The sequence below is a fragment of the Penicillium cosmopolitanum genome (genome assembly GCF_028827165.1).
Source record: "Penicillium cosmopolitanum strain IBT 29677 chromosome Unknown utg000004l:1.0-4361866.0:1.0-4365735.0, whole genome shotgun sequence".
Taxonomy (NCBI): Eukaryota; Fungi; Ascomycota; class Eurotiomycetes; order Eurotiales; family Aspergillaceae; genus Penicillium; species Penicillium cosmopolitanum.
The window spans coordinates 2,690,653-2,715,606 of record NW_026622674.1 but is presented as its reverse complement, the minus strand read 5'-3'; the positions used below and the strand labels follow the sequence as shown (position 1 = coordinate 2,715,606).

Sequence of the window (24,954 nt, the reverse complement as noted above, 5' to 3'; positions counted from 1 at the left end):
TGTGCGAGGGTAATATTGTATTCGACGACGCATGGTCCTACTTAAGTCATTGCAACAGAGATGATGGATTATTATGCAAAGGAAAGTTTCGTATGGCCTACTCTGGGACGCAGCGGAGCGTCGCGCGACAAAGACCACTTGCCAACGAAGGGGCAAAGCGATCAAAAAATACCAAGGAAAAATCGCAGGTCACTATTTCGACAAACATGCAACAGACAAGCATACAGCAAAGAAACACTCTGAAAAGCTCAAATCGGAATTTCGTCCAGAAACCTACATCAAAGGAAATTGATTCATTGAGTTCATCAACCAGAAATTTATCAATCGGCATCACGCCCGTGTGTACAAAAGGTATGGCCCATACTATTTTCTTCAGCGAAGGATTATTCTCACCTAGTTCGAATACAAAGAGGCACGGTTGATGAATATCCCAACGGCTCTTGATAATCAACACTATCCTATGTCGCAAGATGAGATCATTTTCGAATATCTGAACACGAAACGCCACTCGCTAGCTCGTCTTCAGGCAGAAGGATACTTTTTGGGGATATTTTATATGACCAAGGACCAGAGAGCTGGCAAACACGCTCTTAGGGATGAAGACTATCTCCTGTCACCCCTAGTTTCCCTTACCCCCAGGAGAACGGCGATCGTTCTCGATTGTGAGATGGTCGGAGTTGCGGGCGGGCGCTCGGCGGTCGTCTCTCTCAGCGCAATTGATTTCTTTACCGGAGAGGTCCTGATAAACGATATAGTTAATCCGACAGAGAAGGTTGTTGATTGGAGGGCTAGATATAGCGGTGTTTCATTAGCCCGGATGCGCCGTGCTTGTGCCTCCGGCGAGGCGCTCAGAGGCTGGAAAGCAGCGCGTCAAAGACTATGGGAGTTTATGAACCCGAACACAATTCTCATTGGTCATTCCCTGGATAATGATCTAGATGTCCTTGGAATACTGCATCATAATATCGTGGACACTGCTATCTTGACCGCGGAGGCTGTCTTCCTCCCCGTTTCTCATACAACACGAATGAGCCGCAGGTGGGGCCTAAAGCCTCTTGTCGATGAATTTCTAAGTCGTGACATACAAGTCGGAAAGGGACACAGTGCCTTGGAGGATGCATGTGCAACTCGAGATGTTCTTTTTTGGTGCATGTGCAATCCGCACTTGCTGCAAGTATGGGCTGAACAAAATAGGATCAGGGAGGAGAAACGAGTCGCCGCTGAAAAGGCAAAACGTGCCGCTAATGCAGAGAAAAAAATTGCTGCCGAGGCAAAGAAGAAACTTGCTGCTGAGGCGAAGAAGAGACTTGCCGCTGAGGTAAAGTAGTGGAAACGCACCAAAGAAAGAGAAGCCGGAAGTTGAGTGTCCTTCAGAAAGCCGCCTCAAACGAAGGCTATTGTGGATATCACCGAGTTTTAGAAAGCGAGGACTGGCCCACAGCTCATATTGGGTGCCTAGTAGCTAAACCTCTGCTATAATTGGAATGGGATAATTGTCACACGAACCTTTATTGTACATTTGACGCCGAGTAGCTACAATGGGATTTCCATTTCCTCATATCATGAACATCTAGGGCGAATCGTAGCCATCACAATCATTTCAGAATTCTAGATAGAAGTTTCTCAGCAGCCTTCAAGGCCTTCAACTCCGCCCTCTGCCGTATACTTGCATGACCCAACTCCTGGCGTCGTTGAGTTGACCGGATAAAGCACCACATTCTCAAAGTCAATATCGTAGCACGGATGAACGTTCGAACACGACACCGAAGCAATCTTAGTTGAACTGGTTTGAATGTACCCAGTAAAGTTGACGAATGAGACTTCTGAAATGCTCATCTTACTCGTACCACTGTATGACCCATTGTTTCCATTATCCTGGGTGATCGATGGTCCAGCATTTGCCCCATTGATTTCAAAATTGGAGAAAACCACATTCTTTATACTTCCCCAGCCTCCACCACGCGGAAGCCCTGCGCTCTCGTACGAGCTCTGCGGCGTGAGGCCTCCCATCCAGGTCTTGATGTATGCAGAGTTGTGCATGTCCTCGTTGTATCGGATGATCTTGACCTCGTCGATGGTAATGTTTTCAACACTCGAGTCTTCCAGATATTGTCCCAGACTACCGATGGCGATACCGTTTCCACCACGACATGTAACGTTTCGAATGTTAACATTGTAGGAGCGTGGCTTGATCGCGATACAGTCATCTCCGCCTTGGTAGATTAGGTTGGTGAGCTCGATGTTATCTACATCCATTGTATCTAATAATCATCAGCAGTGAAACCAGAGTGTATTCATCTTGAGACACTCACCAAAACCATCGGTGTTCTGCACCCAGTTATCACCGTATGGCGCATCGACGGCGGTTGCATTGACGTAGATATTGTTGAAGCGCATATTCTTGCCGTTCATGATATTCAAGCTCCATAGCTGCGGGTTTTTGATATGGAAGTTGTCCACACTCACTTCGGACGCATTCCAAAATACAAAGGGCATCGGTCTTCCTGGAAGAGTATTACCAGCCTCGGCAGTATACCAAGCATTTCCATTGCCGTCAATACCCCCGGTGCCATGTCCGTTGATTTTGATATTATTCCCGGAAATGATAAACCCTGCGGCATGATTCTGGAACGCGATGGGATAGGAATTATTTCTCCAGTAGTCAAGGTCATCGGAAAACTGTATAAAATCCAATAAGCAAAATATTCCAGTTGGATCAAAGTCAGAAGTCTCGTACGGTCCATTCTCCTCGCCATTCAATCTCCACATTTTTGAGGACGGGGTTCAATCGAGTCGCAATCCAGTAAGACTGATCCTCAGGGAATACAACCTTGCCCCCATGTCCACATTTATGAAATGCTTTGAGAATATTAGGAACATCGTCTTTTTTATTCCCATTTGCCTTGACGGTGCAAACTTTCGGACCTGAGCTTGTCACTGCCGCGAGAACAGGCGACAACAGCAACCCCAGATGAAGCACGGCGGCAGAAATTTGGAGACCCCGCATTGTCCTACTTCGTTAGTATTGATGTGCCATTGTAATGGAGAATTAGGAGATACCTTTCTCAAATACTTTGCATCGTTTCCCTAATCATCGCAACCTCGGGTGTCTTTGAGCCGAAGACATTTTGGTGCTGCGGACTACGGATGAAATCGATTGCGGGGAAAACGCCTCGAAGGGGTCATATGTGGTTTTATTTCTGATACTACTGGTGCATTGAAGCCACATTATTGCTTGTATGCCGATCGCTGCCCTGATCCCGGCTGATGATGCAGGGGTTCATATTGCTTGACGATGATTCTTCCACCAATGAGTGCAGATCTTCACTATCCCTGACCAGCTTCCCCACGTTGACCAACCTCGCTTAGCTAGTAAGGCTCGCTATATTCAAGACCGAATGTGAGATTGCTTATAATGTACTTTTGCAGTTGTTTGTTGACCTGAATTCTATATGTAATCCTACACGGCGGGGTCCATAGCCCCATTTTAATCTTGCTCTGCATTTGCAAACACGCTAGACACCTATTAAAGAGCAGGATGTCGGTGATATATTGGATCGGGCTACTGCTCAGCCTTTATTCAATAGCTCATGCTTCCAATGCACAATCATGTTGGAGAGATGTCTCCTGCTCCGGCCCAACAGAAAGTGCATTCAGTGGCGTATGGGATAAGAACATCTATGCGCCATTGTCACGAACAGTCCGACCAGCCTCGATTCTCTCTGATTTAAAAACCAATGTAATTGCAGACTCAGCCCATCCGGCAACAGCCAAATTTCACGGAAATGGATCGCTCGTGGTCTTCGACTTCGGCAAAGAAGTAGGAGGCATCGTCCACCTGCAATACACTTCAAGTGGCAGTGGCGCTTTAGGACTTGCATTTACCGAAGGCAAGAACTGGATCGGAGAATGGTCGGACTCTTCAAATGCCCGATATCATGATGGTGCCCTCTATGCGAACTTCTCATCAGCTGGGAGCCACTCCTATGCCATGCCTGACAAGTACCTCCGTGGAGGATTCCGATACTTGACACTCTTCCTGATCACAGAGGACTCTGCGACTGTGCAGCTCAAAGATGTTAGTCTTGAACTTGCGTTTCAGCCTACTTGGTCAAATCTTCGCGCGTACCAGGGATACTTTCACTGCAGTGATGAGTTGTTGAACCGCATTTGGTACAGCGGGGCGTATACGCTGCAGACGAATGAGGTCCCTGTCACCACTGGTCGCCTTAACAGTGGTGTTACCTCTGGCTGGTTGAACAATGGTACTCTCGGTCCTGGTGATACAATAATTGTGGATGGTGCTAAGCGTGATCGTGCGGTCTGGCCTGGTGACATGGGAATTGCGGTTCCGTCTGCTTTTGTGAGTTTGGGAGATCTTGATAGTGTCAAAAATGCGCTACAGATTATGTATAACACTCAGGTGAGTGAGGCCATGCTGATTTCGGTGATTTTTGATTAACAGTCTGGCAGGATAAATCAACTGGTGCATTTGACGAGTCGGGTCCACCGCTCAGTCAGAAAGGCTCGGATACGTATCATATGTGGTCAATGATCGGTACACACAATTATGTGCTGTACACAAATGATACGGCCTTTCTGGAGACGAATTGGGATGGATATCTTCTTGCCATGGATTTCATCTACGGCAAAGTGACTTATCCCAGCGGTCTATTGAATGTGACCGGGATTCGCGACTGGGCTAGATGGCAACAGGGATATAACAACACAGAAGCTCAGATGATGTAAGTTGGATTCATATTGAATACCTATTCGAAGTATCGTGCTAAAAGCTTATAGCCTTTACCATACCCTAAAGACTGGAGCCGAGCTGGCAGCATGGGCCGGCGACACTACCAATCTGACCAACACGTGGAACTCAAGAGCGGAATCCCTCAAGAAAGCCATCAACGAATACTGTTGGGATGATGGATACGGTGCATTCAAGGACAACGCCACTGACACCACACTTCACCCACAAGACGCAAACAGCATGGCCATTCTCTTTGGAGTAGTCGACTCTGACCGCGCAGCAGGCATTTCAGAGAAGCTAACTGAGAACTGGACTCCAATAGGAGCAGTAGCCCCCGAGTTACCTGAGAATGTGGTTTCCTTTATTTCATCATTCGAGATCCAAAGCCATTTCGTCGTTCAGAACTCCACTCGTGCTTTGGATCTAATACGGCGTAGCTGGGGCTGGTACCTCAATAATCCCAATGGCACGGAGAGCACAGTTATTGAAGGCTACTTGCAGAACGGAACATTTGGATACAGAAGTAGTCGAGGATATGGTTACGACCCTTCATACGTTTCCCACGCACATGGCTGGTCGTCAGGCCCCACATCAGCGTTGACGGAGTATATTGTCGGTCTCTCGGTGACCTCACGGCTAGGCGAGACATGGACTATTGCACCACAATTTGCAGACTTGAAATATGCCCAAGCCGGTTTTGTAACCTCACTTGGGAAGTTTCAGGCTTCTTGGACGAAGAAGTCTCATGGGTATTCGCTGAGTTTTTCTGTTCCCGAGGGCACGACTGGGGATGTTGTTCTACCATATCCAACTCCATCTAAAAGACCGTCGATTAAGATGAACGGCGCGAAGGTCGCAATTCAAGTGGTCTATGGGGATTCAACTGCTACTGTCGCCGTGAAAAAGGGTGGTTCTCATACTTTTGTTGTTAATTAGTGCTGGATTAGCCTGACGTCCACCAAGAATATCTTCCTCGGGAGCCGGACACATAGCTTCAAGATTTCAACCTTTTCATCAAACGCAAAATCAAAGCTGATTCTTCAAAATATCATAAAATAGTGTATAATAGTCGTAATTGCCGTGATAAAGTCCAGAAGGATGACGCCTAAGCGCCTTGGAAATCTCTTTCCTCCGCTACACGGAGTAGCAGTAAAATCCCATATAACGCAGGAAAAAAATCATAAAAAAATAACGGAATATACTAATCGATTCATGCTCTATCATCATGGTCAGGGTTGATAATATGACTCTCCCTGCAATACTACTAGCTAGTACTGGTAGTAGATTGTTGATGAGACGAAGCATGAAGAACCCACATATCAGCCCCACATCCACCTCCCACATGGAGACTTTATACTCGCGATGATATAATGACCTCGGCCTGCTGGAACCTCATCAAAAATCCGATTTGTCTCTTTTGCAAACCCTCACAATATTCAAAATCATCATGTCTGAAACCGTCCGTCCTGCATTTTCAGGCCGCGAGCGCCCGCTGCTCTCATACGGCATTGCCTTCCCCGCCGCTGCCGCTAGACATGTCACCGAGACCTTCCACGCTTCACGCGTATATGTGATCTGTTCAGGCTCATTGGCTCGGAATACCGATTCTCTTGACAGATTGAAGGCCGCATTGGGACCGGAGAAAGTCGTTGGGTGTCGTATCGGGATGCAGAGCCACACGCTCTGGTCCGAGGTCCTCGAGATCGCTGAGGAAGCGAGGAATGCAAAGGCTGATCTAATTCTCACACTGGGAGCGGGCAGCTTGACTGATGGAGCGAAGATTGTTGCATTGGTATGTGTCAAATTTGCATTCAAATCTAGATTCTCAAATCAATACAGTGTTCTAAAGACTGCCCCAATCTAGGCCCTCGCCAATGAAGTTCGCAAACCAGACGAGCTCGAAACGCTTGCGGAAGGCCCGGATAAAAGAACAAATATCCAGATGCCTACTGTTCCAATTATCTCCGTCCCAACTTCGCTTTCTGCGGGCGAGTATTCTAACTTCGCGGGTGGCACTGAAGATCAATCACGCCGGAAGTATAGCTTTCAACCACCCACCCGTGGACCACAATTGATCATCCTGGACCCCGAACTGGCGGGAAAAACACCCGACTCTATCTGGATCAGTACAGGTGTACGTGCTGTAGATCATTGCGTGGAAACGCTCTGTGCCATCGTCGGGACGACATCTGCATCGGACGAGTTGGCGGAACGCGCGCTCGGCATGTTGGTCCCTGGCCTCCTTCGCTGTCGCAAAGATCGTGCAGACAGGGATGCTCATCTTCAGTGCCAGTTGGGATCAGTGGAAGCGATGGCAGCTTGTACGGGTGGCTCCGTGGAATTGGGAGCTAGTCACGGAATTGGACATCAGGTTTGTTACACTTTATTCCATATCACCAACAAGACTACCCTGCCTATCTGTGTCCGGGGAACAAAAAGCTAACGAAGAACGACTTGAACAGCTCGGACCTCTCGGCGTTGGTCATGGCGAAACAAGCTGTATTCTCCTCCCAGCTGTGTGTAAGTTCAATGCAAAGCACAATGCCAATCGGGACCGACAAGCGCGTGTTCGCGAATTCCTCCTCAACGACCCAATTGTATCTGAGGTTCTACATGTTCGGTTGATCGATACCGAGACAGCCGATCTAGGCGATATCCTCGATGGCGTGATTCGCGAGCTAGGTATGCCGCGGTCCCTTGCTGATGTGCATGTTGGCCGCGATAAGCTGGATGTATTGGCAGCGAATAGTCTACATGATCGGTGGTGCCAGTCCAATCCGGTGCCATTGAAGGAGAAGGAACAGGTACTAGAGATTCTAGAGATGGTGGTAGTCTAGAGTATACTACTACTAGTTACTAGTTGGTACTAGTATCAACCTGGTTCCTTGGTATGACAAGTCGATGGTGTCAACTCGATCGATTGCTAAGCAGCCCCGCGCCCCACGTTGATTCCAAGCGGTTCTCTTTTCTTTTGTTGTTATCTACTGTACTAGATACTAAATCCAATTGAATCACAACCAAGCATATCGGAATATAAAAAGAAACAAAATATTTAAGACCATGGCTGCTAAGAATATCCTCCTCTTCGGCGCGACTGGCCAAATCGGCTCGTTCATCTTGGAGGCCATCCTCACCACCCGCGATTCCTTCGGCCGAGTAGCCATCTTCACCTCCGCACGAACTGCCGAGACCAAATCGGCATATCTGGAAAAGCTAAAGCAGCAGAAAATCGAGATTATTATTGGAGATGTCGACGACGAGAATGCCGTAAAGGCTGCATACAATGGTATCAGACACTCTATCATAGTATACTTACTACTATACTATAACTACCCCCACCCCTCCCCGCCTCAATTATATCACAATGGCTAAATGATCAACCCAGGAATCGACACCGTCATCTCAGCCCTTGGTAGAAACACCCTCGCCCAGCAGATCCCTCTAATTCGTCTGGCAGCCGCAAGTCCCGATGTGAAATGGTTCTTCCCATCCGAGTATGGCACAGATATTGCCTACGGCCCTGCCTCGGCAAATGAAAAGCCCCATCAGCAGAAGTTGAAGGTTCGCGCTGTTCTTGAGCAGGAAATTTCACGCAGTGACCTCGACTACTCGTACGTCGTGACGGGTCCTTTTGCAGAAATGTATCTTGACTTCACGCCCGGCCTGGAAGAAGCCGGTGGATGGGATGTTAAGGGACGGAAGGCTGTGTTGCTTGGTGAGAAGGGGCCGGCGAGGGTTAGCTTGACTACGATGAAGGAGTAAGTATTTCCCTGTTTTGGTTTGCCTTGCATTTACATTGAATTCAAATACATGGAAAAATGGAAAGCATCTTGCTGTTTTGGATAAATAAGCTAACGTATGATAACAGCGTGGGAACCCTCGTTCTGTCCGCTCTTCTCAACGCTGGTCCTGAGGCTCGTAACCGAGCTCTGCGCGTGAACTCGTTCACCACCACCCCGGCTGAAATTCAGGCTGAGTTTGAGCGTCAGACGACTGGTCAGCCATGGGAGTCCGTTTCGGAGACCTCCCTTGAGCGACTGCGCGAGCTGGAAAAAGCCGCCTGGGACGCTGGAAATGGAGCTGCGACGGTGCTCACTCTGCGCCGCATCTGGGCTGAGGGAGGCACTTTGTATGAGCAGCGGGATAATGGGCTTATTGGGGAGCCCAAGGTAATGGGTCTGCAAGAGGTGATTGCCAACGAGATCCGCCGAGTTTCTTCACTTTAAACAGAAATGGAGATGGGGGAGAAAGAGAGATGGGTGGGAAGAGCCATTGGAATGGGGCAAGTGTACATAGCCATCAGTATAAGCAAGGCCTCCATATCAATTCCATCTACATTCATGGCTAGACCAGAGAGAAACCGTCATTTAGACCTCGAGAATTAGTGTACGGGAGGGAGGAAGAAGGGGAGTAAGAAATTGGGATATGAAATTAACGAAAACATTTCAGGTCTTTCACTAGCATCGGATTCACATGGCCAAGGGGAATGATTAACAAAAGAGCAGCCGGGACGGGCAAGAAACAGTGCCACGGATATAGAACAAAACCCGAATTCTCTACTGGAAGTACTTGCGAACTCGCTCCTGGTTGTCTGGGTTGACGCCTGCCAGGATCTGCTCGGCATTCAGACCGGTCGCGGCCACCAGCTGCTTGGCCGAGGCGGCAACACGAGCGGCAGTCTGTCCCTGCAGAGTCGCCGCGTCGAGAGCTTGCACGATAAATCCGAACACACGGTCAGCCTTGCTGATGACGGCGGGGTTTTGTCTGGGAGAAGAAGTTAGCAGTTGGCCTTGGAGAGGAAGTAGGATAGTCAAGAGGTAGGTAAAACATACTGGTCAATCAGCTGGGCAATGAAGGAATAGGCGTAAGGAGCAGCCTCCTCATCGTAGATAATGGGCAGTGTTTCGATCCAGGTGACCACGATGTCCTGGGCACCCTGCACCTTGGAGGCGTTGTAGTGCAGGATCTTTGCGATACTAGCAGAAGCATTCTCGGTAGCGAAAACGTGCTCTTCGGTACGAGAGTGCGGGTGCTGGGTAACCTGGAAGAGGCTGGGAATGCTGGCGGCAACGAAATCGCTCCAGGGCGCACCACCCTTCTGGGCGGCAACACCGACACCATAGGCGGCAGCTTGGCGGTTGGCGGCGTTTTCATCGGTGAGACCAGAGGCCAAGGGCTGCATAATGTGGTCCTTGTAGTTCCATGATTCCGCGGCGCAGAACTCGAGAACATCATCCATGATGCAGAGGGCCCATTGGCGCTGGGTAGGATCTTGGCTGGTGATGAAGTTGTCATAGAACTGGATCAGTCGCTCCCAGGCAGGTAGGAAGGTATTTCCCTGGTTTTTGAAGATGGTGTGGAAAGCCTTGTTCATATCGCTGAGCAAGTTCTGGTCATCCTCAATGGCAAATTCGTAATCAAGGTTTTCCTCATCACCCTCCTCGAGCTCGGCCTGCTCCTCCAGCCGTTGCTTCACGCGCATCTGGTAGTCCTCGAGAGTAGACTTGGCGGACTCAATGAAGGCGAGCATGTGCTGAGAGGTGAGGCTGTTGCGACCAACAACCTCGACGGACTCGTAGAAGCATTGGTACATCTCGGCCAGGGTGTCGACGGTGGGCTCAGCGCTGAGCACCTCAATGATCTTCTCGGCAACCTTGCTCCACATCTCAGCAAATCCGGGGGACTGGCCGCCGTGCGCCTTCTTGAAGGAGTTGAGCAGCTGGGGAATGAGCTTAGCGGCCGAAACACGCACGGGGTCGTGGAAGAAGAAGGCAAGACCGGGGACGGCAATTTTCTCCATGGTCTCCAGAACGTAAGGCTCGAAAGCCTCCTCCAGGATCTGGGCGTAGATGGTGATCAACTCGATAGCGGTGTTCTTGTCCTCCAGAGCGCTGGTCTTGATACCAATAATCTTGCCCTTGAGAGGAACCAGCTCCCAACCCTCATCTTGCTCAACCTGCTCGATCTGATCCTCGTCATCAAGGAGTTGGATGTCGGCCTTAGCGGCAGCCACAGTCAGTAGAGGAGGCATGACGCCGGGCAGATAGGGGACAAAGTCGCGGCCAAGGACACGGCACATGCGGCCCCAGCAGTGAAGGAGGTACTGGGATTGAGGATCATCGGCATCGGTAATGTTCTGTTGGATATTGCCCAAAATGTTGACCAGGTTCAGAGCGTCCTGGCCCATCTTCTCCTTGCCAACGGCCAGAGCGATCAGTGTAGCACACTCCATAGCCTTGGCGCGCAGAAGGCGGTACTCCTTACCCTGCTCCTCCTTCAGGACGTTCGTCAGCAGCGGCATGAGGTTGTTGTAGTACTGGCCAAAGGCGGTCTCAGCGGAGTCGGCGATGGTAGCGATGGTGGAAAGAGCCTGCTCTTGGAGGTAGCGCTTAGGGCTCTGCAGAAGCTCCAAAAGACGACCGAGAAGGTCTCCTAGGTAGGGCTCGAGGATGCTGCGCTCAGCCTCCTCGCAGAAGTTAACCAGAGCAGCGGCAGCGTGAGACTGCACACGGGGCTCGGTGTTGCCCAGCACAGGAATAATGTTGTTCAGGACAATACCGTGGTACTTCTCTTGCATGGTACCGGCGAAATCAGTGCTCATCTGACCGAGAGCATTGCAGCCTGCATATCGCACACGGGGGGGGGGGTCGCGCAGGGCGGGGACGACGAGGGCGAGGACTTGGTCGAGCTCGCCGACCATCAGGTCACGGCAGCCCTCGGAGATAGCAGAGATGGCCATCAAAGCAGCGTGACGATCGCGCCAGGCGGTGGAAGACATCATGCGGGGAATCCAGGAGAATGCGGGCTGGAGAATAGCTTCGCCGCCGAGCTTGTTAGCCAGACGGTCCATGCATTGCTCACCAGCAATGTGGTTGAGATCGCTCTCCTCGGGCTCGAGCTGAGGGTTGTTAGAAAATCGTCAAAATGTTGAGAGCAATATGGTAACTTACATCCTCGGACGCGTTCCATTCCTCGGCATCATCATCATCAGCACCGACATCAGTCATCAAGCTCAGGCACTGGGTGACCATCTCCTGAGCAAAGTTCGTTTCCTTCTTGCACATGTTTGGAGAGTAGTCGGCGAAGGTGGCCATTAATTCTAGGGCATTCTGGCGAACTTGATCGCTCAGCTCCTTATCAGCAATGACACTAATGCTAAACTTGACAAGGTCGCTGAACGAAGCCTTGAACATCTTAGGGTTGATCTCTGCCAGCTCGATCAGAGCGAGGAGAGCGGAGGACAGCTCCTCGCTCTCGCTGGACTCCTTGAGGGGAGGGAGGATGTGAAGAAGGGCGGGAGTGAGGCCGAAGAATTTGCTCTGTGACTTTTTGCTGATCGAACGGAACATCGCGGCGAAGGCCTCCATGGCGGCAATTCGGACCTAGGACAATATTAGCGATCAAAATATCCCGCTCGAGAAAAGCAGCCCAATGACACTGCGATCGAACCTACAGAGATATTCTCGTCTTCGAAGCCCTTGGTGAACACACCAACCACGGCGTCCTCATGCTGCCTCTCAATGATACCAGGGGTGGTGGTAAAGATTCTGAAAGCAGTCTCTCGCAGACCAGCCTCGGGAGACTGGCTGGCCTGGAAAAGGACACCGAGAAGTTCGGGCCATTGATCACCTGTAACAAGAAGATTGAGCGTGTTAGAGCCGACATTAGATCCCAAGGTTGTATCAAGGGTGATGATCCGCATACCATTGTCGGTGTATTGCCGGGCTACCTCGGCGACGGCATCGCCAACCTTCTTGCGCACATCGAGGACGGACTCGGTGGTGAGGCAGGTGACTAGCTTCTCGCGGATGGCGACTCGTTGTTCGTTGGGAAGGCTCAAGAAGACCTCCTTAGCCTCGCCAGTGGCGGGGTCCTTGCGGGTCTTGGTTGCGATTCTTCGGAAAAGCACAGAGGAGAAAGCACGGGTCTGTTTTGGGGGAGATATGGTCTTAGCGATTCTATTCCGTCTGCTCAGTGTTATGGAGGAGGTGAGAGTGTCGCATCGCCCTTGTTCTTATTTTTTCGACAGTTGGGCGGTTCCTCCTGTGGTCGTTGGCCGGACCACCACCACCACCTCCTCCCTTGGGGTGAGGGTGAGTGGAAGGAGACTCACTAATGTGTCTTCAGCTCCACCAATCTGCTCAGCCAGTCCCATCAGTAGGACATCCGGCTTATTCTGAACCCATTCATTGTTCAACTGGTCTTCCGCCTGCGATCGAACAGTGTTGTCGGGTGTGCTCAAGGCGCGCAGCAGCTGGGACAGCGCGGTGTGGACCTCGGGAGGAAGGAGGGACATGGTGGGTGTGTCTGTTCCCAAGATCCAACAGACAAAATCAACCCAGATCAAGAGCTCTTGACAAGGGAGTGTATGGTGGGGGTGAAGAGGGGTGGAAGAAGAGAGGAGTTTTGTTTTTGGTGGGGCGGACAGGGAGGAAAAAAAGATTGATGATTAGGGGAATTGATATGCGATAGCGCCGGGCCTGGTCAGCCTGGGGAAGGACAACACAAGAGATCAAGCAGAACTGGGGAAATAGGAGAAGGTAAATGAATAATTCACCTGGATAGATGTAAAAGATAATTTATTGAAGGCTATGTTTCAGACTCCAGGGCTTTCTTTCACTCTGAATTGGGCTTGATGATCGTCTTGGCTCCCCCCCGTGCACAATCCACAGTTCATACCCCAGCATCAAACTAGACCTGAAACAGATTAATCGGTTTTAGTATGATAAGAATCCTTGAAACTGGACTTTTCCCATGGCTACTAGTACTAGTAGTACTTCCCTACCAGCCATTTAAGTTCACACCCAAGCATACTACTAGGACTAATCACCATTGGTCCGGTTATATATGTATAGCCGACGATCACCAGCAACTAGTATTAGTAATTATTAGCACTACTACCTAGGTAGTACTCGTACCTACGTGACCATATGCAACGGACATTCTGAACTATATTATCCAACGCTCTAGATAGTAAGTATTTGCATTGAAGGCTAAACTAAGGCCGCGACTGATCATTACTTGAACAGCGGTATCTGAAGGCGACACAGAATATCAATATTAGAAGGGGGGTATGCACTCTCAAAGATGACAGGAACCAAGGTCGAGCTGGGAGGATCCATTGACGGGAAAAGAAACCACAGAGGGGCTAGAAGGACAATGAGACCGAAGAGAGATGGTGATGATGATGAAGATGAAGATGAAGATGAAGATGAAGATGACGATGACGATGACGATGAAAGATGTCTAAAGGGGGAATTTAGCGACCGCTGGGCCGGCTGAGGATGAAGACACCAGCAATGACCGCGGCCAGAGTGACAATAGCTCCGGGCAGAAGCAGATCATTAGGAACACCCGCGATGAGTTGCTCCTCAGAATGCTGGTTTTGCGAGGAGAAAGATTGCTGTGGGCGGTGCTTGGTGACAGGCTCCTCGACCGGAGACTCCTCGGGGACAGGGCTGCTCTGTTCCACCACAGGGGTTGCAGGCTTGGCAGGCTGCGGGTCCAAAGTGGCAGGGATAGGGGGCTGGGTTGGGTCATGGACAAACAGGTCAACCTTGTCGCGGCGCGTGTGACGTGAGAGGTTGATGGCATCGAGCATATCCTGATCCGTGGTGATTGAAACAGTGTCGCCTTCATTGTCCATATAGCTGAGAGCATAGCCGGTGTTGCTCAGACGGCCTTCCTCAACCGCAGCCTCACCACCAACAGCTTCAAGCTCAGAGCCAAGTTTCGCGGTCACCTGTGCTACGAGATCACAAACACCAGCCGTGGCGAGCACGTTCACACGGTGCACCCGTCCGCTGGGCGCCTTGAACTTGAATGGGAACGGGGCATCCTCTGCGGGCTGGTGGTGGTGTTGGTGAGAAGCAACCTCGGAATGCTCTTCGCCGCCGTGGTGAGAGGCGGATTCGTTCGGGAGAACACTGTTGTCGTAGCCTGACCGGGTCAGGTCGGGGCTCATGACGGAGCGGTGTGGGGTATGGGGCTGGTGACTGGCACTCCCAGAGACCATCGAATCAGACTCGTGGTCCATTGAAAGCCAGAACTTGTTCCACGCGGGTCCCTCGTCATCCTGGGATCCCATGGTGTTGATCTAGCACTTGCGTTAGTTACAGATATTTTAGCCGGCCTTCTAGTAGGGAGTAGTACCTGTTCGAGAGTAGCATAGGTGAGCTTCAACACATCAACCATGCCAACAATCTCGCCGCCCTCGTTCATCACGGGCAAGTTGAGGTAATGGCCGTCTATTTACATGTTAGTATCTTGCAAGGTATTGATTGTCAATGGGCAAAACCAACCGTGCATTTTACGGAGAGCAGCTTGAATGCTCATATCGGACGGGGCAAAATCGGGGTGAGGCGTCATGACGCGGACAACGCTGCAGTTGGACGGGTCAAGGCCAGGGGCAATAACACGCAGGACAATGTCCTTGCTGGTGAAGATACCGGTGATGGAGCCCTGGTCCTGGACAAGCAGAGCAGTGGTGTGGTGCTCCTTCATCAATGCAGCAGCATCCTTGACCGAAGTCCGGACAGACACAGTGACCGGGGGCATACCGTCGAGGACGGTTTCAAGAGTTGGGCCGGACATCTTGGATCGCAGGGCCTCCACATACTGAATAACCTGCTGCGGTTGGCTCGAACCCAGCTCAGTCTGAACACCCTCCAATGCGTCATAAAGCTTCCGGGAGGAGCTGTAAGCGCGCTCCAACTTCTCCATCGCATCGTAGAAGCACTTAGTGATATCCAACACACCGGAAATATCCTGGTTCTCGTCCATGACCGGCAAATGTCTGAAACCCTTCCGCACCATCAGATCGAGGGCGTCAGTAGCGCTAGTGTCCGTTCGGGCGCACAGTGGGTTCTTGGTCATGATTTCGGCGACAGAAACCTCGCGTGCCTTCAACCCCATTCCGATCACACGGAAAGCAAGATCCTTTGCGGTGAAGATACCGGCAATCCGCTCATCGTCGTCGGTAACCAAAACACAGTCCTCGCGCTTGGCAGCCATCATTTGGGCGGCCTCGGCGATGCTGAGGGAGGGCTTTATCTGAAGGGCCTGGCTTGGCTTCAGGGCCAGCACGGTGCCGGGAGGAGCCTTGCGGGAACTGCGAGCTTTGGCCGGATTGTGCCTCTTTTTGTTGAGGTCGGCCTCCATCTTGCGGCGGATAGCCTACGAAAACCCAGTGAGTTAGTCGACAATCCGAAAAAAAAGATGGAGTTGGGTAGATGGGCGAGGCATGTTGAAGCATGTCGATCCTATATCATCCATCACGCACCTCATCACGCTTCGACTGAGTCTGTCGTTGTCTGGTGCTGGCGGCGCTCATGGTGCCGCTTCCGACGTCGCTAGCCGGGGTGTTGGGAGTGGCAACGGATTCGGGACGGTCTGAACGGGGACGGGGGATATGTGAACCACCTGAGTTGTCGAAGTCGGGCAGCCTTCCTCTCCCGATTGTTTTATTGGGCGTTCCCCTAAAAGTACCTGTATGCGACATAATAATGCCAGGAGGGGAAGGACACAACAAAGAAGGGCGGAGGGGGGAGGAGAGGGAGAGAGAGGGGTGAAGCAAACAAACGACAAGAGCTGGTATGAGGAAAAAAGCAAGGGAGTTCGTCCAGCCGGAAAGAAAAAAGGGTAGTCGTCGGACGATCCTCGACCAGGGGGGTTCGGTAGATGCACGGGCGTAAACATTCGCGCTGTCCCGGGCGCTAGTCCCCTTTTGGGAGGGGTCTTTCTCGTGACTTGTCCACGTGATGAGCTCACCGCTTGATGGGCAGGCAGTAAGGCAGAAAGGCGGTCAGGCAGAAATATCTGATGACATCAGACGGGGGTGACCCACTAAGGCCACTAAGGCAGCAAGGCCACAAGGCCACAAGGCCACAAGGCGGTAAGGCAGTCAACTTTGTCCGTGGGTCTCGCTTAAGGGCTTAGGGCTTCCCACAACACAATCAACTCCCATCCATTCCGGAAGAGTCACTGAGTGAGCGAGCTTCGACAACCCACCTCCGACAAATCAACCGTACGCTACCTCCCCCCTTTACATTTCCGTCGAAGGATCCAACATCTGACCCTCCACAGAGAAATCCGTCAAAATGGTCAAGAAGCGGGCGAACAAGTAAGACCTATCCCTCCCAATGAATTCGCGATCTCAGTCCCCCATTCGACATCTCCGCAATGACGCCGACCCAATTCAATGAATTATTCGCCTATTACGCTCCAGATCGAACACAACTCAGCAGAACACGACACAAAAAAACGCGCATTGCCGGACGACGGAGAATGGGGCAAACTGGGGATACATCGCACAACTTGAACATGAACAAAACCCAAAGGGAACACGATGACTGATTGATTCTTTAGCGGTCGTAACAAGAACGGCCGCGGCCACGTTAACCCCGTGCGTTGCTCCAACTGCGCTCGCTGCGTCCCCAAGGACAAGGCCATCAAGCGTTTCACCATCCGCAACATGGTCGAGTCCGCCGCCATCCGTATGTGACCCTCACAACATTCCACCCACGCACTATCTATCATCAGACGGGAGACTTCGAAGCCATATACGACTTGACTTGACTTTGGAGGCTTCCGCTGGCCCTGCCCACGAAACACCCTCGAATAATGAAGCAAAATCCCGTCTAACGAATTGTCCAATCTATAGGTGATATCTCCGAGGCCTCCGTCTTCGCCGAGTACTCCGTCCCCAAGATGTACCTCAAGCTGCAGTACTGCGTCTCCTGCGCTATCCACGGCAAGATCGTTCGGTACGCAATCCTTCATTCGCAACCTCAAGCCGCCCGAATCGTTCAAAACCTAACTAATTACTCTACAGTGTCCGTTCCCGCGAAGGCCGCCGCAACCGTGCTCCCCCTCCCCGCATCCGCTACAACAAGGACGGCAAGAAGCTGCAACCTACCCAGGCCGCTAAGGCTCTGTAAAGGAGAGGAACGTGATCCAACGAACAAAATAAAATGGAACTAGTCTGAAATGAATTCACTTCTTTTATTTTGTTTCCTTTCCCCGTGCTCTTGACCGACGGATCGCAGTGGTGTTTCCTCGGGCGATATCTGTGATGGACGTTTTCCGACAAAATGCCACTGCGCAAGACCAAGAAAAATGGACAAAAATGGATGGGCACAAGTTGATCAAATAACTGGGCGGATGAGGATGCGGAGGGAGATCCCCATCTTCTGGGTTCTTGAAACATTCCATCCGAACCTGTCTTTGTGCCTTTTGACGAATTGAGCCAAATGACGATGGCTTCTGCATGATTGGAGGGAAGGACGAGTCCGTACACTGGGCTAGAAAATACCAAAAAATCACCCTTTATTTTATGGTTACAACTAGTATTTAATTCGTAGTTTCTATCTGTCTGGTACTGCTGTTGCTCGACATGCGATTTGGATCTTCTATTTCCCCGTCATGGGTATAGATATCCCTTCTCAAAATAGTTGCCATACATATCCACCGTCCCAGTGCGACCCTTTGGCGTTGGGTTCCGTACCACCTTGACTTCGCCCTTCCAATGTCCCTCAACGAAATGCGCCATGGAGATCTGAGGCGCAGACACGGGCAGAAAACTGGATATACCGCTGCCCATCGTGCTTCGTCGTCCTCTCTCCCGCCGCACCACTTGCTCATATTCCGCTTTCTTTGTTCGGCGGAAAGCAGCAAGTTCGGCAACGACGTCAACGTTCTGGATTAGCTCGCCCTCTGGGCTTCCCTCGCGGCCCGAGGGGCTAGGAGTCCGCCCCGGAACAGAGGCTATACCCTGCCGCGAGACATCATGAGGCAAGGGCGATTCCTTGCCGGAGTAAGTGGAGTCGTCATCCGAATGCATGAGTGAGACCTTCTCATTCAGAACGGCCATGGGGAAGTATTTGCCCGGGTCATTTTCAGGAATACCGCACTCTTCCTCGCCGAAGAAACTGAAGTCTTCTGTTGCTGCTGCCCAGAGATTCTCCGAGTCACGATCGCCGGTGCTCGAGTTGGATATACCGTTATGTTGACTTGCGGGCTTCCAGGTGGTAAGTCGAGTGGAGGTGTCGGTAGGTGTAATCTCGAGGATGATTCGTCGTAGGCCAAACAAAGACCGAGACCGTTGCTGCTCAGCTTGTAGTCGGGCTTTGCCTGGTGGAAGCGAGTAGTCCGAGCCCGCCTGTAGTGTCGCAAGAAGCGCTTCATTGGAACAAGCCGTGATAAACCGTTTGAGGGTGTATAGTACTGGGGAGTTGGGTGGGATATGTGACGGAACATCTGTCAATACCAGGGTCTCCAGGTGTGGAATATGGGATGGATGAAGGTATGGGAATCGACTTTCTTTCCCACCTCGAATGGGGATTGACTGATTTCGCGGACGCTTGGAAAGTAGTTCCTGTATACTTTGGGCGCGAGGATCATCGCCTGATATCGGGGAGCTGCACTGCGCTATGGGACCTAAAGAGTCGGGACCTATCGAGTCACCATAAGCACTGATTGATATTGACGACATTGTGTTCTGTCGTCGGATTCCCCATCCATTTGAGCCCAAGGACACGCTGTGGCTCAGACTTGCAGAGTCGTTGTTATCCCCCTCATGTCGGTTTGGTGAGATGACCTCCGGGGCGAAAGCAGAACCCCGTCTGACTGATGGTATGGCCTCGTCCTCGTAAGAGGCTGAATGACGGGGCTGAGCTAGGGTGATGGTTTCTTTAGAGCTTGAAGCATCAGATATTGAGGTATCAGCCAGTTCAAAAACGGGCAGTTCGTCTCCAGCCATTTCATGAACTTCTTGGCTGGCGTCCAATTCGAATTCACGACTGACATCATCAGATGGAAGCTCTGGTAGAAATTCAGTTGCTGATGCAACATCTTTTGCTGGCGGCTCTGCGGTAAGAACAGCATGATTTGCTCGGAAGTATGTCAAATTTTCCCCAGCCAAGTTACCTAAGAGAGGCACGAGCTTTTCCGCTCCCGGGTACCTCCCGGATTTTTGTGATAGAGTCTTCGCGTGTATAAGATCAGCGGTATGCACTGTTCCAGCGTCGAGAGCATGGAGCCGGGAGCTAGCTAGAAGGCTTGCCATGCCTTCAACGGTGATTTGATTGTTTGCGATATAAAGGTGTGTGACGCCGGTATGCGGGAGGTCCTCAACCCAAGGATTGTTTGAGATCGGCTGAACTAGGAGCTTGATGATCTGCTCATCCAATAGGGGGGATTTCAAGAAGTCGGATTCACCCATTCGTATGGATTGAGAGAATGGGTCGGGAGAAGTACCAGTTCGCCTCGAAGGTTGCTGCTGTATTGGCTGACCGGGCGAATGGAAAGAAGCCTGCAGTAGAGAACGGACCGACATATCAGTGAGTAAGTTGTTCCTCAAGTCGAGAAATCGAACGCGAATCCCGATTGCGTTGGCAAGGAATTCGGCGTCGTTGTCTTTCATGCCGATACCGCGCAGCTTGAGTACTTGTAGATGTTCAAGCTGCGAGATTGAAGATAGCACACTACGATCTCTTGCTGATTTTGTATATGAAAGATCCAGATATGTCAATAGAGGAAACCGCACAATTGTTTCCGCTAGGCCCGAAGACGTAGTGTTTGGCTCATGGTCTGCAAGCAGAAGACGAACATTATATTGGACATGTTGGTGGCTCTTGAGTGCAACCATGGCATTGTGGTCGAAGAAAGGTAATTTCGATACCATCAAGCACTGTAAGCAAGGCAAGTACTCCAGAATATCGCGCAGCCATCCTGGTCGTGGGCCACCATAGATCTCTGACAAAGCAGGCGGAAGGTGAAGTGTATGTGTCAAAGCTCGCACTTCTGGTCTGGCATATTTGAGAGTTCTTCGGAACCGCGTAAGAGCCACTGTTCGCATGTGTCAGTCTTTGGGCTATTCCATTACATGTAGACGGCCGTAGGAATCTACCGTAAACAGCATCATTGTCCGTGCCGAAATGAGACGCAGGATCGCCCCACAGAAAAGGCACAAAGAGATTGTGCCATCGATGGCTAACTAGTGAAGCAGCACATAGATCGCTGGATGGTATGTAGTGGGCAATTATCACCCATGCATCTCGGTCTGTCGCTGACTCGTATGACGGGGGAATCAGATTCATTGTCGGGTGGGTGGGGCCAAATATTGTGAGAGGATGACCTGCATCATTTATGTATCTCGATTCTCGTAACCAGTCAGTTCCTTGCTACCAGTGTTGACGTTGAAGAGGGTCTGGTCAGTTGCCCGACTTCGACTCAGCCACGTTGTGAGCGCCCCGCACTTCCCCGTCGGGCTGACTTTGGCCCCATCCGTCATCCATGATGTACCACAGCAACCCCGTATCTATCGCCACTAAAGAGTTTATTCGCAAATATTACTCTCCAGACTTCCATCCTCGTTCGGCTGTTTTGGTTGAAGGCGTCGCTGAGAGCGTACCTATGGTGGTCACCAGCCAAGCCGGCTTCTGGCTTATGTCTGTTTGCTTTTATGAGTGACGTTGGGATGAAAGCAGACGCAAAGAAAGTTTGTACGGATAAAATTAATTAACAAGGCTTTATCATGATATCGCTTTGAATTCACCGCATCTGTGGCCGTAGTTATTTCTGAATCTATTGAATACATTATTCTTAATATAGTGACCATGGCACCCGTCAAGCGACAAGCCGATGATGATATTGAGCTTTCGTCCATAGTCAAGACTCGGAGGGGGGCCAAAATAGAAGCTAGCACGAGTAGCAAATCCAGCTTATAGATAAAGTAATTCTCGTGCAGGGATCTCACGATTGACGCTCCACATGCCACTGGACTATTAGCATACTGACGTAGAGAAAGGAAAATGACTTACCATCTTGAACGGAGCGTTCCAGCCAAGTAGTAAAGGTATGGCTTCTTTATAGGCTTCAGTCTTGATCGAGGCTTCAAAACCGTCCATGCTATTCCATCCTCTCATGACAAAAAAACACTTCGCGGATCCTCCATCGACATCCTCAAGAGGCTGCTCCCCTTCCAGCCAACCATATACCAAGCCCTGGTCTCCCGTCGTAGCCGGACTGTATATCTCATCAAACCTTATAAAATCGTCTTCAATTTTCTTTTGAAATTCTGCATTGAAGCTGGAGGTTGGAAAATAAGATAGGACGAACTCTACTGCGTTCGCCGTAGCAAATCCAGCTGGTCCGAACACAGAATTATCAAGGTTGACACGGAAACTTCGGAAGGGTGCATCATAAAACCCAGAAATGACTTCCGAAAGTGAACCAGGTCCCAGACTACGCTCACTGGTGGTAGATTTTGCGCTGCCGCGGTGTTCGAATGTGATTTGAATAGCGTTCTTGTCTTGATGGTGGGTGCCAAGAACGAAATCGACAGGAGGATTCACCTGTTCAATGGCTCGGACCAGCTTCTGGATATTCTCATCCGGATTTGAAATCGATGCATCATCACGGAGAAGCGAATTCGAATCAAGCTGTATGATCTCAAGGAGCGGCATCTTTTGAAAAGTTGTTCATCAAAGTAAAAATTGACTGGCGGTATTTGTATTTGGCAGTACATTTTTGAGTGATCTAGAGATATCTTAAATAATAGAAAGGAGCCATGGAAGCTTTACAAAGAAACAAGAGCTATTTCTCATCTCGAAGAACGAATTCATAGTTCGGCCCCTCGTAAACTCCGAGACCACCCTGCCGGCAAGATCCGTTACCAATCCGGGTTTTGTCAAAAGCGTCAAAACCCGAATACTTCCAAGTCCCAAACACCGAATCTATCTTGATATAATCGGAAATTTGTGAAAATTGAAATGGTTTATTTTGACCCAAAGCTCAATTAATCTTCAAACCGATACGACGAGTGGTATTAGTGACTATTTCACTTTTATGCCTGGCGAGCTTTTCCTATGGCTTTGACTTCCTCCAGAAGTTTGGAATATAAAGAGAGATCTATCACTTGACATAGCTCGCCAGGAGTGAAGTCATCACTAGGCATTCTGTCCCCCCCAAAAAAGACCTTGGCGCCTGCCTTTCAAGCTGATATCCGCCCCTTTGCGTAAAAGGAAGCGGATTTTTTGCATTGAATTTGGGCCTGGCCTTATGAATGCACAGGCGACACTATAATGCAATGGGGTCCAGCCCCATTTATCTTGCTTGTTAATGTCGGCTGAGCATCCAATATTCCAAAGATATTCCAGGGCTTTCACGTCGTCGACAACTTCGGCAGAGACGTGAAGTGGTGATTTACCGTCATTCATTATTCTGCTCATATCGACACCGTTTTTTGTAAGGAACTCCAGAGCGTGTAAAGCATGGCCTCTGGTCCTCAAAGCGGTAAAGAGCTGCAGACCATCCGAACCGGTCAGCCGTTTCCCAATACGTGTAGCCTTCTGATAACAGGATCCTGAAGAAATCTAGAATTTGCTCGTCTCCCGATGCGTGGTTGATGTTGAGCATACTAAGGGTTTTTTCGCGAACAACTTCATGAATGGAAGCTCCGTGTTTCACAAGAAGCCGTAAGACCTGAATCCATACATCCCATCGCGGAGGCAGCTGCGGAAAAACCCTTGTCTTATCCGATGACATGCCCATTAGAGCAAAAACGGGAAGACTCAAATGAGAGTAATTAATTCAGAGATTTGGTTCAAATAGATAGTACTGCGAGTCCTACATTTGATTGTCGTCTCCTATATTTGGGTCTGCACCAGACTCTAGGAGGTAGGTAACAGCGTTCAAGTGCTTTCCTTCGAGAGCAATCTAAGATATTGGATTTGAATACAAGTGATAAGTAACTTTAATCTTACCAACAGAGGAGTTTTGCCGCAGCAGCTGGCTCTATCTCCGACTTGTCCACTCCCATCATTTAGACATTGCCTGATCAATCTAACATCACCCTGGGCGCAGGCCATCATAAGAGGCGAATTTAGCGAAACTTGGTTTTGAAGCCGTATTTGCCCAGGAAGAATACTAAGTCCCTTTCCAGGAATGCCAGTATTTGCGAATATTAGATCGAAAGTGATAGACTTGGTGTATATCCAGTTTGGAGGCTTAAATCCCATGCAAATCCGAGACTCCCATTGACCATTGCCTGGCTCTATGATCTGTGAGATGGAGCCAAAGAATCCAAATTTCCGGAGCCAGGAGTCGACATCCAAAACAGTGTTCTGGAGTTGACCTCTCGATAGACGTGGTCTGGAGATTGTATCTCGCCGAAACGAATTCTCGATGCCAGTGCGATTGGATGATTTTTGAGACGAGTATATGATAAGGGATAATCGTCTTCACAAATTGTAACATTAGAAACCCAGAGATAGATTTCATAGGGCAATTACTTACACATTCAGAAGCTGTAAGGCACAAGTGAGTGTGCCCTCTGAATCCCGTAGCCGGTCGACTGTGTCACTCACTAGGTGTCGCTCGAGAAGAGCCCATTTGAGTCGTACTCGCAAGGGATTGGATGGAGACTCGAAGTCTAAAGCTATATCAAACTTGCTATATAACGTTATGACTTCCTTGCGAACAGAATCGATGGAGTTATGTAAGACATAGCACAGATCTGGAGGAAGAATCTCGAATTCATAAACCTCAGTAAGTTGGGCTTCAATATTCTTCAAAGCCAAGTTGAGACATGTGAGCTTTTCATGGATTCGTTTAAGTTCTTTAGGTGCATCTCGCACGGAGTGACAGAACGTGAACACGACTTCAGTCGTTTTGACAACAAGACTTAATAACTGAGCGAATGATGCAATCCCGCCAACTATCGTGAGAGGATCAGCCATGATCTAGTATGATAGCTCCACGTAAGAAGATCCAGCGGGATAGATAGGTAGGCAGAAGCTTTAGCAAATAATTTTTGGAAAGTTTGTGGAAAGGAAGTTAGTGAATTAAGGTAAGTTGTAAGAGGCTCTTTTGAGAGCGAGGCCTGGGCATAAATTGGACATCCATAGCAACTGCGAATGAGCTTTCCAGGAAATTAAATTACAAAATTTACAACCGCGACAGGGGTCCGTAGTTCGCTGTTGGTGAACATAGTAGGTATTTCTGAACTGATAAATGATGAAAATGAAATTAAATCACAGGATGCATCTACTACATACGAAAGTGGCCTTAATATTTTTATTGAGTTTAGAAGGTCTAGATTTGATTAAAGACAGAAATGGTTGTAATTGCTATCGGTCTCTGGCAATCTCTGGAAAATTTGGACCATCATAGGATCGATGATCGGGCATCCATGCATACTA

At 49.9% G+C, this 24,954-nt stretch overlaps 12 protein-coding genes across 12 annotated transcripts; 6 read left to right on the top strand and 6 right to left on the bottom strand.

Moving 5' to 3' along the window:
- Nucleotides 1-460: 460 nt before the first annotated feature.
- N7509_002415 (putative RNA exonuclease) lies at nt 461-1,327 on the top strand (the record flags this gene model as incomplete). The annotated part of the gene is made up of 1 exon (XM_056627052.1): nt 461-1,327. One exon carries the CDS (start codon nt 461-463, stop codon nt 1,325-1,327), a length of 867 nt encoding a protein of 288 aa, XP_056492847.1.
- A 296-nt stretch (nt 1,328-1,623) lies between these two features.
- Nucleotides 1,624-3,007, bottom strand: N7509_002414 (putative extracellular exo-polygalacturonase; the record flags this gene model as incomplete). Its single annotated transcript, XM_056627051.1, has 3 exons — nt 1,624-2,261; nt 2,313-2,679; nt 2,738-3,007. The coding sequence occupies 3 exons, from the start codon at nt 3,005-3,007 to the stop codon at nt 1,624-1,626; spliced, it is 1,275 nt and encodes a 424-aa protein (XP_056492846.1).
- A 531-nt stretch (nt 3,008-3,538) lies between these two features.
- Nucleotides 3,539-5,689, top strand: N7509_002413 (putative alpha-L-rhamnosidase B; the record flags this gene model as incomplete). The annotated part of the gene is made up of 3 exons (XM_056627050.1): nt 3,539-4,423; nt 4,474-4,745; nt 4,801-5,689. 3 exons carry the CDS (start codon nt 3,539-3,541, stop codon nt 5,687-5,689), a joined length of 2,046 nt encoding a protein of 681 aa, XP_056492845.1.
- A 511-nt stretch (nt 5,690-6,200) lies between these two features.
- Nucleotides 6,201-7,590, top strand: N7509_002412 (iron-containing alcohol dehydrogenase; the record flags this gene model as incomplete). The annotated part of the gene is made up of 3 exons (XM_056627049.1): nt 6,201-6,545; nt 6,618-7,124; nt 7,216-7,590. 3 exons carry the CDS (start codon nt 6,201-6,203, stop codon nt 7,588-7,590), a joined length of 1,227 nt encoding a protein of 408 aa, XP_056492844.1.
- Nucleotides 7,591-7,813: 223 nt separating this feature from the next.
- N7509_002411 (uncharacterized protein) lies at nt 7,814-8,515 on the top strand (the record flags this gene model as incomplete). The annotated part of the gene is made up of 2 exons (XM_056627048.1): nt 7,814-8,039; nt 8,139-8,515. 2 exons carry the CDS (start codon nt 7,814-7,816, stop codon nt 8,513-8,515), a joined length of 603 nt encoding a protein of 200 aa, XP_056492843.1.
- Nucleotides 8,516-8,571: 56 nt separating this feature from the next.
- On the top strand, nt 8,572-8,979 carry N7509_002410 (uncharacterized protein; the record flags this gene model as incomplete). Its single annotated transcript, XM_056627047.1, has 1 exon — nt 8,572-8,979. The coding sequence occupies one exon, from the start codon at nt 8,572-8,574 to the stop codon at nt 8,977-8,979; it is 408 nt and encodes a 135-aa protein (XP_056492842.1).
- A 330-nt stretch (nt 8,980-9,309) lies between these two features.
- Nucleotides 9,310-13,049, bottom strand: N7509_002409 (nuclear import receptor PSE1; the record flags this gene model as incomplete). Its single annotated transcript, XM_056627046.1, has 5 exons — nt 9,310-9,517; nt 9,586-11,651; nt 11,704-12,135; nt 12,207-12,680; nt 12,867-13,049. The coding sequence occupies 5 exons, from the start codon at nt 13,047-13,049 to the stop codon at nt 9,310-9,312; spliced, it is 3,363 nt and encodes a 1,120-aa protein (XP_056492841.1).
- A 963-nt stretch (nt 13,050-14,012) lies between these two features.
- N7509_002408 (CBS and PB1 domain protein) lies at nt 14,013-16,253 on the bottom strand (the record flags this gene model as incomplete). The annotated part of the gene is made up of 4 exons (XM_056627045.1): nt 14,013-14,849; nt 14,906-15,000; nt 15,055-15,928; nt 16,035-16,253. 4 exons carry the CDS (start codon nt 16,251-16,253, stop codon nt 14,013-14,015), a joined length of 2,025 nt encoding a protein of 674 aa, XP_056492840.1.
- A 598-nt stretch (nt 16,254-16,851) lies between these two features.
- On the top strand, nt 16,852-17,691 carry N7509_002407 (40S ribosomal protein eS26; the record flags this gene model as incomplete). Its single annotated transcript, XM_056627044.1, has 4 exons — nt 16,852-16,874; nt 17,120-17,247; nt 17,415-17,517; nt 17,586-17,691. The coding sequence occupies 4 exons, from the start codon at nt 16,852-16,854 to the stop codon at nt 17,689-17,691; spliced, it is 360 nt and encodes a 119-aa protein (XP_056492839.1).
- Nucleotides 17,692-18,173: 482 nt separating this feature from the next.
- Nucleotides 18,174-20,850, bottom strand: N7509_002406 (F-box protein; the record flags this gene model as incomplete). Its single annotated transcript, XM_056627043.1, has 2 exons — nt 18,174-20,599; nt 20,661-20,850. The coding sequence occupies 2 exons, from the start codon at nt 20,848-20,850 to the stop codon at nt 18,174-18,176; spliced, it is 2,616 nt and encodes an 871-aa protein (XP_056492838.1).
- Nucleotides 20,851-21,474: 624 nt separating this feature from the next.
- N7509_002405 (uncharacterized protein) lies at nt 21,475-22,218 on the bottom strand (the record flags this gene model as incomplete). Its single annotated transcript, XM_056627042.1, has 2 exons — nt 21,475-21,534; nt 21,574-22,218. 2 exons carry the CDS (start codon nt 22,216-22,218, stop codon nt 21,475-21,477), a joined length of 705 nt encoding a protein of 234 aa, XP_056492837.1.
- A 1,162-nt stretch (nt 22,219-23,380) lies between these two features.
- N7509_002404 (uncharacterized protein) lies at nt 23,381-24,492 on the bottom strand (the record flags this gene model as incomplete). Its single annotated transcript, XM_056627041.1, has 3 exons — nt 23,381-23,470; nt 23,518-23,905; nt 24,050-24,492. 3 exons carry the CDS (start codon nt 24,490-24,492, stop codon nt 23,381-23,383), a joined length of 921 nt encoding a protein of 306 aa, XP_056492836.1.
- Nucleotides 24,493-24,954: the final 462 nt, after the last annotated feature.